The 19,469-nt window shown below is 36.8% G+C and overlaps 1 protein-coding gene across 1 annotated transcript in view; it reads left to right on the forward strand.

Moving 5' to 3' along the window:
• LOC128657504 (probable cation-transporting ATPase 13A4) overlaps window positions 1-19,469 on the forward strand; it is a 186,812-nt gene that overhangs the window by 18,388 nt on the left and 148,955 nt on the right. The window contains exon 2 of the mRNA XM_053711871.1: window positions 18,842-19,015. Coding sequence (XP_053567846.1) covers window positions 18,842-19,015 — 174 coding nt within the window. The remainder of the gene's footprint in view (window positions 1-18,841; window positions 19,016-19,469) is intronic.

Consider the following 19,469-nt stretch of genomic DNA (forward strand, 5'->3'; position numbering starts at 1 on the left):
AGCAAAATTTAGCTCCACATCTCACCTCAATACCAGCGCTGCTTACGGTAGCGGTGAGCAGGCTAAACGTGCTCGTGCATGATTTTCCCATAGGGATCAATGGGGCTGAGCCGGCTGAAAAAAACCTAACACCTGCAAAAAAGCAGCGTTCAGCTCCTAACGCAACCCCATTGATTCCTATGGGAAAATACTTTTTATGTCTACACCTAACACCCTAACATGAACCCCCGAGTCTAAACACCCCTAATATTAAACTTATTAACCCCTAATCTGCTGCCCCCAACCTCGCCGACACCTGTTTTATATTATTAACCCCTAATCTGCCGCTCCGGACACTGCCACCACCTACATTATACTTATGAACCCCTAATCTGCTGCCCCCAACATCGCCGACACCTACATTATATTTATTAACCCCTAATCTGCCACCCCCAATGTCGCCGCAACCTAACTACATTTATTAACCCCTAATATGCAGCCCACAAACCCTAAGATAGCTACAATTTAACTAACAGTTACAATGTATCTATCTTAGGTTTTATTTTTATTTTACAGGCAAGTTTGTATTTATTTTAACTAGGTACAATAGTTATTAAATAGTTATTAACTATTTAATAACTACCTAGCTAAAATAAATACAAAAGTACCTGTAAAATAAAACCTTAGCTAAATTACAATTACACCTAACACTACACTATAAATGAATTAATTATCTAAATTAAATTAAATTAATTACAATTAAATAAAATAAACTAAAGTACAAAAACAAACAAACACTACATTATAGAAAATAATAAAATAATTACAAGTTTTTAAAACTAATTACACCTAATCTATTCCCCCTAATAAAATAAAAAAGCCCCCCAAAATAATAAAAATCCCTACCCTATACTAAATTACAAATAGCCCTTAAAAGGGCTTTTTGCGGGGCATTGCCCCAAAGTAATCAGCTCTTTTACCTGTAAAAAAAAAAATACAATATCCCCCCAAAATTAAAACCCACCACCCACACACCCAACCCTACTCTAAAACCCACCCAATCCCCTCTTAATAAAACCTAACACTAACCCCTTGAAGATCACCCTACCTTGAGACGTCTCACCCAGCCGGGCCGAAGTCCTCCATGAAGCCGGGCAGAAGTGGTCCTCCAGACGGGCAAAAGTCTTCATCCAGGCGGTATCTTCTATCTTCATCCATCCGGAGCGGAGCGGGTCCATCTTCAAGACATCCGACGCGGAGCATCCTCTTCCAACGAAATACAACTGAAGAATGAAGGTTCCTTTAAATGACGTCATCCAAGATGGCGTCCTTTGAATTCCGATTGGCTGATAGAATTCTATCAGCCAATCGGAATTAAGGTAGAAAAAAAATCGTATTGGCTGATGCAATCAGCCAATAGGATTGACGTTCAATCCTATTGGCTGATCCAATCAGCCAATAGGATTCAGCTTGCATTCTATTGGCTGATGCGGAAAAAAAGTGAGTGGTACACCTGTACCTGCCAGACTCGTAATACCAGCGGGCGTTAAAAAGCAGTGTTGGGACCTCTCAATGCTGCTTTTTAACCCTAACGCAAGACTCATAATCTAGGCATTAGGGTTTATTTTATAGGTAAGTATTTAGTTTTAAATAAGTATTATTTAGTTAATGATAGTAATTTTTATTTAGATTTATTTCAATTATATTAAAGTTAGTGGGTGTTAGGGTTAGGTTTAGGGGTTAATAACTTTAGTATAGTGGCGGCGGTGAAGTTGGGGATTGGGGGTTAATAATATTTAACTAGTGTTTGCGATGCAGGAGTGTGGCAGTTTAGGTGTTAATATGTTTATTATAGTGGCGACGATGTCCATAGCGGCAGATTAGGGGTTAATAATTTTATTTTAGTGTTTGCTATGCGGGAGGGCCTCGGTTTAGGGGTTAATTGGTAGTTTATGGGTGTTAGTGTACTTTGTAACACTTTAGTTATGAGTTTTATGCTACAGATTTGTAACGTAAAACTCATAACTACTGACTTTAGATGGCGGTACGAATCTTGACGGTATAGGCTGTACCGCTCACTTTTTGGCCTCTCAGGCAAAACTCATAATACGGGCGCGATGGGAGTCCCATTGACTCGTAATAGCAGCGGTAGTGAAAAAGCAGGGTTATGATGCTTTTTCACTCAGAATGCAAAACTCGTAATCTTCCCGTTAGGTTTTATTTTTATTTTACAGGTAAGTTTGTATTTATTTTTTCTAGGTAGACTAGTTAGTAAATAGTTATTAACTATTTACTAACTATCTAGTTAAAATAAATACAAATTTACCTGTAAAATAAAACCTAACCTGAGTTACACTAACATGCAATCAGCCAATAGGATTGAGTTGTTGGTCTGTTGAGAAAGGGCTGATTGCTGGCCTGAAACGTTTCTTCTGTTTGTATCCCACATTGCAAAATAAAAGATTTTTGGATTTGCACCAGCTGTAACATCTTTGTCTTCATATATTTACATTGGGCTTGGTAAGCCTGCTCCGTGCTGTGCTAAGTGGAAAGTGAGTGCTGTATTTATGATACATTGTTTCACTGTTATATAAAAAGCAGCAGTCTGTTCAAACAAGGGTTTTGTCAGGGACTTTCCCAGGGGGGTGTGTGGTTCAGTCCCTCTGGTCTCAGTGAACATCTTTGGCATACCTCCACATGGGACGCCGAGACCCATCTGCTCCTGCTCCTGCTGCAAGCTTCCCTAGGCTCAGGCAGCCACACGCTGACAGGATTTAAAAGGGCCATGTCCTAATTACTGGAACTCCCAACTGGAGAACTAAGGTGTGGGAGTTCCTATTAAAGCCTCACTCTGCCCTTCACTCTGGCCTGAGTTATTGCTTTACCTACCTTGTTCCTGGCTTCAGAGATCAACCATACTTACCTAATACCTGTGGATGCTCACCTTGTTCCTGAGACCAAGCATACTTACCTTGCTCCATAGACTAAGAATACTTACCTGATACCTGTGCATGCTCACCTTGTTCCAGAGACTAAGCATACCTAGCTGATACCTGTGTATGCTCACCTTACTCTTGAGACCAAGCATACTTACTTTATACCTGCTTATCCTTACCTTATTCCAGAGACCAAGTATACTTACCTTGTACCTGCCTATACCCCCCTGGTTCCTGAAAGCCAAGCAGACTTCCCTGATACCTGTGTATGCCCACCTTATTCCTAAAGCTGCATCTATCTGGTATCCTGTGACAGTTTCACCTACAAAACCTGCTGAGAAACATGTGTCTGCTTTCCTCTCACTAGCTGTACCTGCCGTACCTACCAGGTATTTTGGGACAACCTCACTCTTAACAGTGCCAATTGGGCTTTGTTACTGCAAACTACTTATTCTTAACCTTGTGCTCTGCTTTGGACCTATGTTCAAACTTGCTATTTCTGTGATCTTCAATCTGAACTACAAACTGTTCTTTTGATTATTGAGTAGGGATTGGCGAATGTGTAAATTTTCGAATTTCGAATGTTAGAACGAATGTTATTACCGAAATTCAAATTATAAATCCGAATGTTGATAAGAACGAATGTTCTTAAAAATTCTATAATCGAATGCTATTTACAGTTTTCGAATGTCACTTTCGAATTCAAATGTTTATAATTATATCGAATATTTTGAATTTAACATTTTATTTAACAAATACTATTCAGAAGTTCAATAGTTCATGTGGTAGGGAGGGAATCTAGTAAATTAATACATAATAGATACAAATATATCATTTTGAATGTTTCTATATAGAATATTGCAAAATTTGAATATAACATTTAAAGAAAGCATTAGAAATACTATTACAAACATTTAAATTCAAATTTTTTGAATTTGAATATTGCATAATTTGAATATTACATTTAAAGAAAGCATTAGAAATACTATTACAAATCTAAATTCAAATTTTTCGAAAATAATATTTTCGAATGTAATCATAAAATTCGAAACCGAACATTCGAAAATCGAATGCTAGAATGTTATGTATATATTCGAAATTCGATTCGAACGAACGAATGTGTTAAAATTCGTGCCGTTTTTTTAATGTTGCGAAACATTCGCCCATCCCTATTATTGAGTAGTAAAGCTTTAAAAAACACATTGTTCTGTGTATTTGTTCCTGCATTATGAGTTCCACACACCCTAACATCCTCAAAGGGTTGATCATAGTCTTGCAGTTGTTTTCGGCAGGTAATGATTTCTGTACCTTGGCCAGTATTGTCAGCGTGTTTTTCTTTTGATCACAAATCTAAACTACTTCTTCCATTAATAAGCATGAAGCTCAACATTTTTACCTCACAAAAACAACACCAAATTTTAATCTTAATTTTTCAAATCTCTGGATTTTACAATCCAAGAAACAAATGTGCAGGATTAATGGTGATTTCAGGTGGTTTGGTGATTACATCACTGGTTAAAGGTCCTGTATGTTGATTAGTATATAGTGAGGCTAATAGGTGACATGTGGGCAATTAACCTGTTGTGCTCCAAACCCATAGAGTTATGTGTGCATGCCTCTATTAAGGAACTTAAACAGGAACATTATGGATATAGCAGACATGGGTACTTGTTGTGTTAATGTTAATAATATGGTTAATTGTTATGAATGTAAAAGCGCTTATGATAATTTTTAACATTTACTCATTGATAGGATATCCTTTGTATCTATAAGAATGTATATTAATTATCCATTCTTTTGATGATTTTGGAACAGAGATATTTTTTTCACCCAGGTAAATATTAACTACCAAAGAATAAATTCATATTTTAGTTATATATACGTAAAGAGGTGGCTTTAATATTTTGAATTGAAAGGTAGATTCTTGAATGGAATGTTATGCTCAGTATCTTAAGTGCACAATTATATGGGGCGTGCCCAGAAGAATATTTTTCTTTTCTCCCTGGTCACTTCCACTCATAGTTCAGGGCTGAGTGCAATGACATCATTCTTATTATTATTCCCATATTTTTGAAACTGAAGAGGATATTCCAAATCCTGATCATTCTGTGACAATTATTAGTTTACAATTTAAACAAAAAGTCCTATAAAATGGTAAGATTATTGTTTCTTTTATTTTTATATTATATTATTTCTTATGTATAATATCTTTATGAGATATTGTCTCTCTGATTAAGGTTGCAACTGAAAAGTTATCCCATTTATATGAAATACTGATGTGACAATAGCTTCCAGTATATTGTTTTCCATGTGCACAGCCTTTCTATCCTAGATAATACTCCAACGACATAATTGTTCTGTTACTGATTGCTCCCTTCTTCCTGCAATATAAAGATAATCTGCAACACAGACTCATCTATGGTATAATACATGTGAGATTTTAAAGTATATAAAATGCTCTATTGTTTTACTTTATATTAAAGATGCAACCACTTAATCCATAAACATTGAGCCTTACCTAACTTATTGAAAGTCTTTTTTTTTCAATATTAAGGACTAGATTACAAGTGGAGCACTAATTTATTGGGCTCCCGCAAACCAGCCATTACAAGTGCTCGCAGTAGCAATTAGCACTCTGAAAATTAACCAGAGGTCAGACCTCTGGTTAATTTAAAAAAATGTGCCCCAATTGCCCCCAAAAGAAAGTGTGGTGTGCATTAATATAAAAAAACAATGTAGCATTTTTCCCCCCATTAATACTGCAGGAGGACTGAAAAGTGCCTCTACATTGCGGTCTATGGGGACTGTGTATTCCCAGTAAATACATATGTATATGCTTTTATATATATATATATATATATATATATATATATATATATATATATATATATATATATATATATATATTGTAACAATTAGCCTGTGGCCCAGCACTCCAACCAAGGTGGTTTATAGTAGACCTGGGTGCAATCCTCAAAGTGTAGATCTGTATCAAGAAGGGCACTCTCAGGATTTGTAAATTCAAATACAATGACTTTATTCATACATCAACAAAGAATAGTCGACATTTCGGCTCCTATACGGGCCTTCATCAGGACATATTATATCTTCAACTGGCTATATAGCCAAACTCCCAGTTTAGAAAACAAACTTTTTCATTTATAAATAATTGGGTGTTTGGATCAGCAATTTCATTTTGATCTATCAAATAATTTAAGGACACAGTAATATTTCAGTAGTGAAATTAGGTTTATTGGATTAACAGAAAATGTGCAATATGCATCAAAACGAAATTTATGATGTCTCATTTTCATCATAGCCCCTTGAGTATTATGCTGCATACTTTCACATACGATATTCTAAAGACAGAAGATTCATCCACAGCATGTTTGCAATAAACAATTATTTGTAGGGAACACTGCTTTTTCTCCTTGCAGCCAGTATTAAAACTTATATAAGGTGAGATATTACTTGCTTGGGTGCTAATGCTAACATCTGTACATTTGCATCTTTTTTCCCCCAAAGTAACTTTAATCCTATCCATTTAATAATCCTGTGTGCCCCTCTTCAAGTCCCCTCCCATCTCCTCCTATGACACTAATATAGTAACATAGTAGATGAGGTTGAAAGAAGACAGAAGTCCATTGAGTTCAACCTATATATAACTTACTTGATTTCAGCTTACATTAATAAAATTAAAAAGAAATGTATTTAAGATATTTTTAATGTATCTAAGATATCTAAATTCTCCAATCTATTTTTTGGTTTTGTGGACTTTTCTCATTCTGCAATGTTAATTTTTTTAAATTCGTCCCCTAAACTGCACTCCATACTCAAGGTGGGTGTTGGCATGTATTTATATAGTGACAGAATTATGTTTTCCTCCCTTTTATCAATGCCTTTTTTAAAACATGCTAGTATCTTATTAGCCTTATTAGCTGCTGCCCTGCATTGTACGCCCATTCTTATCTTGTTATCTATAAGTACAGCAAAATTCTTAGAGCTAGATTAGGTGTGGCACACTATTGATTGTGCACAAGCGAAATTGGGTTTTCCCAGCCATTTGCATGCAGATTAAATTCCTCTAATATTAATCTGTGATGTAAGTATTTTGACAACCTGCGATCGCACAAGATAACCTATTAATTTTTATAATTAATTTATTTCGACATACTTATAAAATATATTGCTTGTAACCTTGATTCGGAAATTCCAAGCCCTATTTAACTCCTATACCTGTCACAACAAAAGGCCCCGTGTGGCGGCCCACATACTCCAAGCCCCAACCGAAAGAGGAGGTATAGGCCTCCCTAATATAAAGATGTATCATGAGGCAGCGATGATAAGTCATGTTACTGCATGGGGAGGTGATCTTCCTCGATGCCAGCATATGTCACCTTAGAAGATCTGCTCTGGCTTCCCCCGCATTGGCAATCTAAAATCCACATTGCTAATAGTATAATTAAGGGATGTCAAGAGACTTGGGTTAAATTGCGTCACAACAAGCTTATTGCCCCACACCCCTCACTCATACATTTCATACGGGGACTATTACTAGGACTTCCTGACACACACCTCAATACTTAGGCCAGCACAGAGGTAACCTCCTTGAAAGACTTTTACTGCAACAAACAGTTACGACCACACACAGATATGCTGACTCTACTCATGCTAACCCCCAGGTTCCAATTTGATCTATTGAGACTACAGACCTTGATGAAGTCCTGGGGCTTCTTAGAAGACACACTGCGGGACACTACTCCCTGGGAGTCACGATGGGAGACGAGCCTCCAACTATACAAACCCCTTTCAGTACATTATAAGTGCTTAATTGAGGAACTGATCCCCCCCAAAACGATCGACATGGAGGCCTGGGAGAGGGACCTGCAAATGACACACACACACCAGAAACATGGAACAGGGCAATTAGCCTAACGAAAAAAGCTACTCATTGCGTTACTCTCTACGAGCTGTATTTCAAAATAATCACAAGGTAGCACTTGGTACCAACAAAATTACAGAAAATCTTTCCTGATCACTCACCAATGTGCTGGAGAGCTGGGAACCCCCCTCCATGTCTGGTGGACGTGTCCAAAACTGGAAAGCTATTGACGCAAAGTAGAAAAGACCTGTAACGATCTAGATCTATTAGAAGCCCTAACTCCAGCCCTTGCAATATTACACTTAGGAATAGACAGACTTCCCAAATCCAAACAATGCCTACTCTTGTGTATGCTCATCTCCACCAAGTTACTTATCGCTAGAAATTGGAAAAAGAGCCAACCCCCCAGATGACAGGGAGTAGTGGACTGTGTAAACCATATTAAAAATATGGAAAACTATGTCTTTAGAGAATGCAGACAACTAAATTACTACTGCCTTATATGGGAACCATAGGAATCGCTGTGGACCTGTAAAATTCCATAGTCGGGCTGACCAGTCGGATTAGAGTAGTAGCCAACAGATGAGACCCCCTAACCCCCTACCCCTTTTGCTGTACCAGACCGTAGATGATTTCTGACATACGAACCTTAAGCCTCCCCCCCTCTAGACAAGCCAGGTGCGGTAAAATCCGGACAGCCTCACGGTATTAATATATTTAAGTAGAGGGGAGACTTGACATCTCCCCCCACTAGAGTTCCTAATACTGTACTGACGAGGTGCCTTAGCAGACTAAACTGTTATCTCAAAGGTCACACCTTTATTGTTTATTGTGGAACAGTCAGAAGACCCATAGAAAGAAATTATGTAAACAAAAGGTTACCTCTGTAAAAACAAGGTTTTAAGAGAGGAGGTACTTTCCAACCTCCTCTCGCAAAGTTTTTGTATTTTTGAGTACAACTTTATGTCCTTATACTGTGTATTTATTTTCCATTGCATAAGCTGTATGACACATATATAACCTCAATAAAAAATTATTTAAAAAAAAAAAGAAATATATTGCTTGTAGAACATCTTATCCTAATGTCGTTACCAACAAACTTAAAATTAATTTTGATCGAACTTACCTTATACTCAGTACTGTATACTCACACCTCAAATACATCACTTATACACATAATATAAAATATAAAGGGCAAGGGTTAACAAGATAAGATTAAAAATATATTGTTTTGTATAAATACGCCTAGATTTAGAGTTCTGCGTTAGCCGTCAAAAGCAGCGTTAAGGGGTCCTAATGCTGCTTTTGGCCACCCGCTGGTATTTAGAGTCGGCCAGGTAAAGGTGTACCGCTCACTTTCAAGCCACGACTTTTCCATACCGCAGATCCCCTTACGCCAATTGCGTATCCTATCTTTTCAATGGGATCTTCCTAACGCCGGTATTTAGAGTCTTGGCTGAAGTGAGCATTACACCTCTACCGACAAGACTCCTAACGCCCATGGAAAGGCTGTAGTTAAGAGCTTTATGGGCTAACGCCAGTATATAAAGCTCTTAACTACAGTGCTCTAAAGTACACTAACACCCATAAACTACCTATGTACCCCTAAACCGAGGTCCCCCCACATCGCCGCCACTATAATAAATATTTTTAACCCCTAATCTGCCGACCGCACATCGCCGCCACCTACATTATCCCTATGAACCCCTAATCTGCTGCCCCTAACATCGCCGACACCTACATAATATTTATTAACCCCTAATCTGCCCCCCCCCCAATGTCGCCGCCACCTAACTTCAAGTATTAACCCCTAATCTGCCGACCGGACCTCGCCGCTACTATAATAAATGTACTAACCCCTAAAGCTAAGTCTAACCCTAACCCTAACACCCCCCTAAATTAAATATAATTTTAATCTAACAAAATAAATTAACTCTTATTAACTAAAGTATTCCTATTTAAAACTAAATACTTACCTGTAAAATAAACCCTAATATATCTACAATATAACGAATAATTATATTGTAGCTATTTTAGGATTTATATTTATTTTACAGGCAACTTTGTATTTATTTTAACTAGGTACAATAGCTATTAAATAGTTATTAACTATTTAATAGCTACCTAGTTAAAATAATTACAAAATTACCTGTAAAATAAATTCTAACCTAAGTTACAATTAAACCTAACACTACACTATCATTAAATTAATTAAATAAATTAGCTACCAATACCTACAATTAAATACAATTAAATAAACTAAACTAAATTACAAAAAAAAAAAACCCACTAAATTACAGAAAATAAAAAAATATTACAAGAATTTTAAACTAATTACACCTAATCTAAGCCCCTAATAAAATAAAAAAAACCCAATATAATAGAAGTCCCTACCCTATTCTACATTACAAAGTAATCAGCTCTTTTATTAGCCCTTAAAAGGGCTTTTTTCGGGGAATGCCCAAAGTAATCAGCTCTTTTGCCTGTAAAAAAAAAATACAACCCCACACCAACATTAAAACCCACCACCCACAAACCCCTACTCTAACCCACCCAAACCCCCCTTAAATAAACCTAACACTACCCCCCTGAAGATCTCCCTACCTTGAGTCGTCTTCACCCAGCCGGGCCAAAGTCTTCATCCGATGGGGCAGAAGAGGACATCCAGACCGGCAGAAGTCTTCATCCTATCCGGGCAGAAGAGGACATCCGGACCGGCAGACATCTTCATCCAAGCGGCATCTTCTATCTTCATCCATGCGGAGTGGAGCCATCTTCTTCCCAGCCGACGCGGATCCATCCTCTTCAACCGACGCCTACTCGCCAAATGAAGGTTCCTTTAAATGACGTCATCCAAGATGGCGTCCGTCGAATTCTGATTGGCTGATAGAATCCTAGGATACAGCAGAATTTGAAATCACCTCTTTTCTATCATGCTGTTTTCAGTGTTTTTCTTCCTTCTCTTGAATTTAATTTCCATGAATAAATGTCATGTTATATGCCAGCCCATTTGATAACACCTGTGTAGGGGTGGTGTTTAAAACTAGACTGCAATTAGGAGGGGTTACACAGGTGAAGAGAGCACCCAAGCAAGTAATCTCTCACCTTATTTAATTTCGAATACTGGCTGCAAGGAGAAAAAGCAGTGTTCCCTACAAATAATTGTTTATTGCAAACATGCTGTGGATGAATCTTCTGACTTTAGAATATCTTATTGTTTAGAACAAAAAAAAGGAATTTAGTGACATGTAAATATGTTTGCAAAGAATGTCTGATCCAACACACACACACACACACACACACACATATATATATATATATATATATATATATATATATATATATATATATATATATATATATATATATTGGACTGAAAGAGGAAGTAAGGGCGCAAGAAAAAAGGGAACCAAAAAGAGAAAACTGGACTGTGATTGTTCATCCAACAATAACTGGAAACTTAAGCAGCTATCCCTTTTAAGAGAATGTTTATGCAGGAATAGAATACTCCAGCAAATGCTTCCAAAAAAATGGAAATTGTCAAAAAGAGAACTAACACACATTTATAACCATAAATATACAAAAAATGAAAAGAGTGAAATGTATAAATGTGAACCTAAGCACATATATATAACTAAATGTTGACAATTGAGTGGAAAGGAAACTTGAAGTAGATGATTATTCAATGTGGATATACAGTCAAATAAAAATCCTCTATACAATATTCTAGACAATATTTCCAATTATCACTCTTATGTAAGCCTATGAACTCGCTTTGTGTGTATATATCTGAATTTTCCCATTAAATCCTATGAGGTAAGATGTTAGCACTGCAGGGGAGCACTTCTGTGGTAAATGCTATTATCTGAATAGATGCAACCGACTCCCCTCTTGGTATATGGTAGGCTTCCAAATTATCCGTATGGATCAGTGTCTTTTCTGCTTCTCGGATATGGAATCCTTTTCTTTTCTTTCCCCAGAGTATGGTAGAGCTCCCAAGGATTTTTCTCCCAAAGTTAGAAATATGTAAAGAAAAAGCCACAAATAGTGTGATACAGTTTACAACAACACACTTTATTCACAATAAAAACAATAAAATGCCTGCTTACATTTATTATCCTGAAACAAATATGAGGTATTGTTATAGCTTTACTAAGCAACTTCCAGAGACAAGTGTCCAGTCACTTTTAACAATTTCCAATGCCTCCAAATAAGCGTAAGCAGTTCAAGAAAACCGGGTGATCCGGTATAAAACAATCTAACGTGTTTCAAAGGATTACTTTATAATATGTCCTTCTTCAGAGACTGATACGTGAATGAGTGGCTAGGCTATTTAATAGGCATATCACGATCCATCAGAGTTCCATCAATGCTGGTACTATTTGTTAAAATAATCACACACCTTCTCTTACATCAGTGCGTCACCCTCATTGGCTATTACAGAAGCATATGCTGTCTGCATTTATTGATGTGCGGTGATACACTACATTGTATCATGTCCACTCACACTATGATAAATCTACCCCTTAATCTATTTTACATACAAAAAATTCATCTAATTAGCAAGTACAGGACCTGCAATTATTATGTTCTATCAGAACAGAAACTATATTGCGTTTACTAAGTTACTAAATTGGAGCTAACCGACAAATATTCTGCCATTGCTTTATGCAGACTGATTTTAGATCAGAGGTTGCTCTTTGTGGAATATGCACTGGAGCAGAACAGAGACCCATTTCAAGAATAATGGCTTATGGCTAATTTCCATGTACAATGTGAGGTAGCACAACTATTGCATAGCTGGTTAATATTACAGACTGGAACAGTTTTGCAATATATAGAGGTACTGCACAGAGGTATTTTCTGTACATCTTACTTCTATTAAATTTGATATAATCACAGGGGAACAGACATGTTAGACTGCATACAAATAACAATACTGTTCAGCTATAACAATGTGAATAATGAAAAACAAAAGTTATAAATTAAATGAGTAGCAAAAATGTCTACTATAGCCACTTTCTAATACACCTCAGACACCGGTTTAAATAAGAACAGGCAATGAGAGAAAACAGTGAAAGTTTCACTATAAGCTATTCTAAACCAAACTGAGCAACTCTTCCCCCTACCCCCAGGAAACAACCTTTTGCAGGCAGGAACAATAAAAAATGCAGACACAGAAGTTATCCATTTGTAAAACGTTTAATCTGCCCAGAGACATGAGCAGATAGCAAGAGAAAAGAGAGCCAATGGGAGGGGGCAGAGCTAATCACCATAATGATCCCAGGCCTACAGCAGGCATAAACAAAGTACTTAAAAGTAAAAACCAGTAAAACTGTTTAAAAACAAAAAATAACCCTTCTATGTTGCCACCACAACTGCTGTGTTTCTGAGGGGACCACTGACTGCTGTGAGCAGAGGTCTCTTAACCCCTTAACGACCGAGGACGTGCAGGGTACGTCCTCAAAAAAAAGGCAGTTAATGCCTGAGAACGTACCCTGCACGTCCTCGGTGTGGAAAGCAGCTGGAAGCGATCCTGCTCGCTTCCAGCTGCTTTCCGGTTATTGCAGTGATGCCTCGATATGGAGGCATCCTGCAATAACCTTTGGTAGCCATCCGGTGCAGAGAGAGCCACTCTGTGGCCCTCTCTGCACCGGAGATCGGTGGCTCCCTGCTTTGTTGGGTGGGAGCCGGACCGGGAGGCGGGTGGCGGCCATCGATGGCCCTGGTTATGTGCAGGGGGGGCGGGATCGTGGGCGGGGGACGAGCGGGGGCGCGCACGGACGCGCGCGCGTGCACGGGAGGGCGGGGGCGGGCGCGTGCACGGGGAGGGAGCGGGTGGGAACCGCTACACTACAGAAAATGAATTAATAAAAAATGCACAAATTTATAAATAATAATAATAAATTAAAAAAAAAAAAAGATCAGCAAGGTGGTGGGGGATTGTCTGTGTGGGGGGGGGGAAGCTACACTACAGAAAAAAGCCAAAAAAAATAAAAAAAAGCACTTTTTTTTGCAAACTGGGTACTGGCAGACAGCTGCCAGTACCCAAGATGGCCCCCAATGAGGCAGAGGGGAGGGTTAGAGAGCGGTTTTGGGGGGGATCAGGGAGGTTGGGGGCTAAGGGGGGGATCCTACACCCTAGCATATGTAAATATGCTAAAAAATTTTTTTCTTTTTTTTAAAAAACCCTTTTATTTTAGTACTGGCAGACTTTCTGCCAGTACTTAAGATGGCGGGGACAATTGTGGGGTGGGGGAGGGAAGGGAGCTGTTTGGGAGGGATCAGGGGGTGGGATGTGTCAGGTGGGAGGCTGATCTCTACACTAAAGCTAAAATTAACCCTGCAAGCTCCCTACAAACTCCCTAATTAACCCCTTCACTGCTAGCCATAATACACGTGTGAGGCGCAGCAGGATTTAGCGGCCTTCTAATTACCAGAAAGCAACGCCAAAGTCATATATGTCTGCTATTTCTGAACAAAGGGGATCCCAGACAAGTATTTACAACCATTTGTGCCATAATTGCACAAGCTGTTTGTAAATTATTTCAGTGAGAAACCTAAAATTGTGAAAAATTTAACTTTTTTTTCAATTTGATCGCATTTGGCGGTGAAATGGTGGCATGAAATATACCAAAATGTGCCTAGATCAATACTTGGGGTTGTCTACTATACTACACTAAAGCTAAAATTAACCCTACAAGCTCCCTAAAAGCTCCCTAATTAACCCCTTAACTGCTGGGCATAATACACTTGTGGTGCGCAGTGGCATTTAGTGGCCTTCTAATTACCAAAAAGCAACGCCAAAGCCATATATGTCTGCTATTTCTGAACAAAGGGGATCCCAGAGAAGAATTTACAACCATTTATGCCATAATTGCACAAGTAGTTTGTAAATAATTTCAGTGAGAAACCAAAAGTTTGTGAAAAAATTTGTGAAAAAGTGAACGATTTTTTGTATTTGATCGCATTTGGCGGTGAAATGGTGGTATGAAATATACCAAAATTGTCCTAGATCAATACTTTGGGATGTCTACTAAAAAAAAATATATACATGTCAAGGGATATTCAGGGATTCCTGAAAGATATTAGTGTTCTAATGTAACTAGCGCTAATTTTGGAAAAAAGTGGTTTGGAAATAGCAAAGTGCTACTTGTATTTATGGCCCTATAACTTGCACAAAAAGCAAAGAACATGTAAACATTGGGTATTTCTAAACTCAGGACAAAATTTTGAAACTATTTAGCATGGGTGTTTTTTGGTGGTTGTAGATATGTAACAGATTTTGGGGGTCAAAGTTAGAAAAAGTGTGTTTTTTTCAATTTTTCCTCATATTTTATATTTTTTTTTATAGTAAATTATAAGATATGATGAAAATAATGGTATTTTTAGAAAGTCCATTTAGTGGCGAGAAAAACGGTATATAATATGTGTGGGTACAGTAAATGAGTAAGAGGAAAATTACAGCTAAACACAAACACCTCAAAAAGGTAAAAATAGCCTTGGTCCCAAACGGACAGAAAATGGAAAAGTGCTGTGGTCATTAAGGGGTTAAAGGGACACTGAACCAATTTTTTCTTTCTTTCATGATTCAGATAGAGCATGAGATTTTAAGTAACTTTCTAATTTACTCCTATTATCAATTTTTCTTTGTTCTCTTGCTATCTTTATTTTAAAAGCAGGAGTGTAAATCTTAGCTGTCAGTCCATTTTAGGTTCAGCACCATGGATAGTGCTTGATTATTGGAGGCTTACATTTACCCACCAATAAGCAAGCATAACCTAGGTTCTCAACCAAAAATGGGCCGGCTCCTATGCATCACATTCCTGCTTTTTAAATAAAGATAGCAAGAGAACGAAGAAAAATTGATAATAGGAGTAAATTAAAAAGTTGCTTAAAATTGCATGCTCTATCTGAATCATTAAAAAAAAAAACTGGGTTTAGTGTCCCTTTAAAGCGACATACACCGGTTTTCAAAACTGAGTAAAAAAGTGATTAAAAATGCTTTTAGAGGGTTTATTAGGTTCCCAGTTCTATCAGAGTTTCCTGATAAAGGATTAGATCATTTATTGTGAGAAATTACCTCAAAAAGTGTGTCAAGCACCTATTGATAGCCTATGGGCTGTATGAGTGATGTAGCCACTTACCTGACTGAAGTACCCCTCCGATGAGTTTACCAATGTGATGTCTGTTGCTGTATCCAGGAGAGCCCATCCAGTGCTTGTATATGTAGAGCAGAGGATCTGAGAGGAAATACCTGTTTTCACACAGGGGGAGGCTAAGGGACATGTTCCTGTGACACCTGAGGGTAGTTACAGCTGAAATCCCATAGGGAGATGCTGCACACAGAACAAGGTATTCCTATGCCCTGTCTCATTCAGTGAGCTGAAATCTTCTTTCTGTTGATCTCTTCTTACTGAAAAAATCTGCATCAGGGGTTAAGGGACTCACATTTGTTTGAGCTCCCATGAAATCCATTTTTTTAATAAAATAGCTGGAGCACCTCGATTGTCAGCCTTTCCTCCTGGGAGGCCAAGGATAGGGGGAAGTGGAAAGGTACTAGAGATCTTGTGTGGGCTCTTGGCCTCCTCCTAGTGATGGGAAGTATATCCCACATGTTATGGAATTCCTATGGACTCATCATCATACGAAAGAAATGACATTATGAAGGATGGTCAAGGTCATATCTTTCAAGTATGTTTCGAATGAAGTTTTTATTTTATCTTTAACTCCAAAATAGCAAATTCCTCCTTAAAAGATATTGATAGGATAATAGCAGAGCAATATATCAACATTACCCTCTTCTTTAATTAGATAAGCAGCTTCCAGAATCTGACAGATTATTTACATTCGGATTATAATCAAAATGATTTCAATATTGGCAGTGCCAGTGTTTATGATAGCATCATTACAGTTAAATCCTTAACTAAACCCTGTAATTAGAACTGAATGGTGTGCAAAAACAAAAGGTGTATGTTTATACACATATCCTTATATGAACTTTTTGTTTTCACATTTATTTTCACATTTGTTTTGGTTTGTGATGTTTGGTATATTTTTATATCAATCGTATGTTTATAGAACAAAGGAGTAGCACTTATGCAAGGACTCATTATCATGCTGTGCTCTTTTAACCCATAAATCTTTCCTACTAACTAAAAGACAACATCCCTTTTGGCATTATAATGTAAAATAAAGAGGTTCTGATTAAGTTACTCCATTATGTTTCTTAAAGGGACATGAAATCCAAAATGTGTCTTTCATTATTCAGATAGAACATACAATGTTAAACAACTTTCCAATTTACTTCTATTATTTAATTTGCTTCCTTATCTTGTTATCCTTTGCTGAAAGGTTTATCTAGGAAAGCTCAGGAGCAGCAAAGAACCTAGGTTCTAGCTGCTGATTGGTGGGTGCATATATATATATCCCTTTTGTCATTGGCTCACTCATGTGTTCAGTTAAAAACAGTAGTGCACTGCTGCTCATTCAACAAAGCATAGCAAGAGAATGAAGAAAATTTGATAATAGGAGTAAATTAGAAAGTTGCTTAAAAATGCATTTTCTATCTGAATCATGAAAGAGAAAAATGTGGGTTTCCTATCCCTTTAAAGGGACACTCAGGTCAAATTAAATTTTCATGATTCAGATACAGCATGCAATTTTAAACAACTTTCCAATTTACTTCCATTAACAAAAATGTGCACAGTCTTTTATATTTACACTTTTTGAGTCACCAGCTCCTACTGAGCATGTGCAAGAATTCACAGACTATATGTATATGCATTTGTGATTGGCTGATTGCTATCACATGGTACAAGGGGAGTGGAATTATACATAACTTTAAAATGTGTTAGAAAAAACATCTACTACTCATTTGAAATTCAGAGTAAATGCTATTGTATTTTCTTGTTATCTTGCATTTGTTGATTATGCAAATCTACTGTGTTTACTGGTCCTTTAATGTAACTATATTTGCTATAATTATGCTATTACTTTACCTTTTAACTATAATATCTGTTTTCTGTGTGAAAGTGAATGAAATAAACAATATACAAGTTAAATCTAACACGTGTCGGGTTAACCTCAGAGCACTGGCAAACTGTTACGCAAGACAAAAAAGTTGCAGAAAACACATCAAAAATACATTTAGCAATACAGTTGCGCTTATAATAACACTGTCTGATAAAAATTACCATATTTTAAAAAATTGCATTAAAAAGTTATAAGAGCTCAAAAAGGCACCAGGTGTTTGGAAAACAAAAAGTCTTGCAAATGGCTTTAATATAGAGATACATACATACACATGTTTAAGTATGTATATGTACATATTTATATATATATATGTTTATATGTGTGTACATATGTATTTATTCCTGTAAGTGAAGAAAATTGTAATGTGAAATATATACAGTAAATATACATTAAAATATAGATACATATGTATACATATATATTCATATAGATATATATTTTACCAAAAATCATATATATATTCATGTTGGGTTAGTGCATGTGATCGAGTTAGAGTATGAGCCTAGGTATTCTTTTTTTTGTTTGTTTTTTTGCAGTTTGTATGCTCCATTTAAGTGTATGGGAGAATACTTTAACGCGGCCACTTCTTGTTTGCGTCTGGTTTTCGCTCGCTTGCTAACATTTTATTTTCAAATCATAATAGGAGCGCAACACATAATCTAGCCCATAATGAGCAATGTTTTCTGTCAATGCAGTACAAGCCTTTTTTTTAAATCTAGAAATGTTTTCTTGAAATGATGTTTGTACCCACAATGCATCTCTTCTTTCTCAATTTCACTTATCCCTGTTTATGTTTTCTCTCTTCAGCTTTCCTTCCCTCTTATTCTTTCTTCATCTTTGTTTTGCTTTAAAATGTCTCACTTTCTCCTCTCTCCTACTGCTCTTTTCTCTCTTACTGTTCTCTTCTTTCCTCATCTCTGTCTTCCTCACTCCACACTGTCAACTTGTCTTTCATTTTTATTTATATGATTTTTTTCTTTGAAATTATAACTTTTATTTTATTTAACAGGACATTTTTGGCTATAGATTAAGCCCTCCTTGGATTATATTATGTGTAATTGGATACATCTTGTCTGGTGGAATTCTTCTTCTTTTGTTTTATTGGAAGCCAGAATGGAGTGTCTGGTCCAACTGTGTGCAATCATCTTTAGAAAAAGCCAATGTTGTTTTACTTAGAACCACAGTAAGTACGTTTATTTCAAAATAGCATTATTTTTCTTAAAAAGAGAAAAAAAACAACAACCTTTTTGTTTTTACTTTACAGAGCTTCCTAATATTACACTTTGCATCTGATTATGTAGCTAGGTTCTGCCCCTTAGTAAACTACAACACTGAGCAAGAAGTAAATATAGACATCACTGTAAATCTCTAAACAACCAGTTTCCTGCACATTCTTTTCTACGTCATTACTGTATTATAATAGGATATACAAGTCAAATTTTAAGCAAAGTTTAGCATTTCACATTTGAAACTAAGTATTTTAAGCCAATAATTATGTATATATAAAAAAAAAATGCTGGAGAGTTAGTACTGCTGACATGGCATATCGGTATCGCTACAGTGGAAAGATACACTACATGCATTATAGAAAAAAGTGAAAAACCTACTTTTAATTAAAACCTAAGTTAATTCAAAGC

The sequence above is a fragment of the Bombina bombina genome, chromosome 4 (genome assembly GCF_027579735.1).
Source record: "Bombina bombina isolate aBomBom1 chromosome 4, aBomBom1.pri, whole genome shotgun sequence".
In the NCBI taxonomy this organism is placed as follows: Eukaryota; Metazoa; Chordata; class Amphibia; order Anura; family Bombinatoridae; genus Bombina; species Bombina bombina.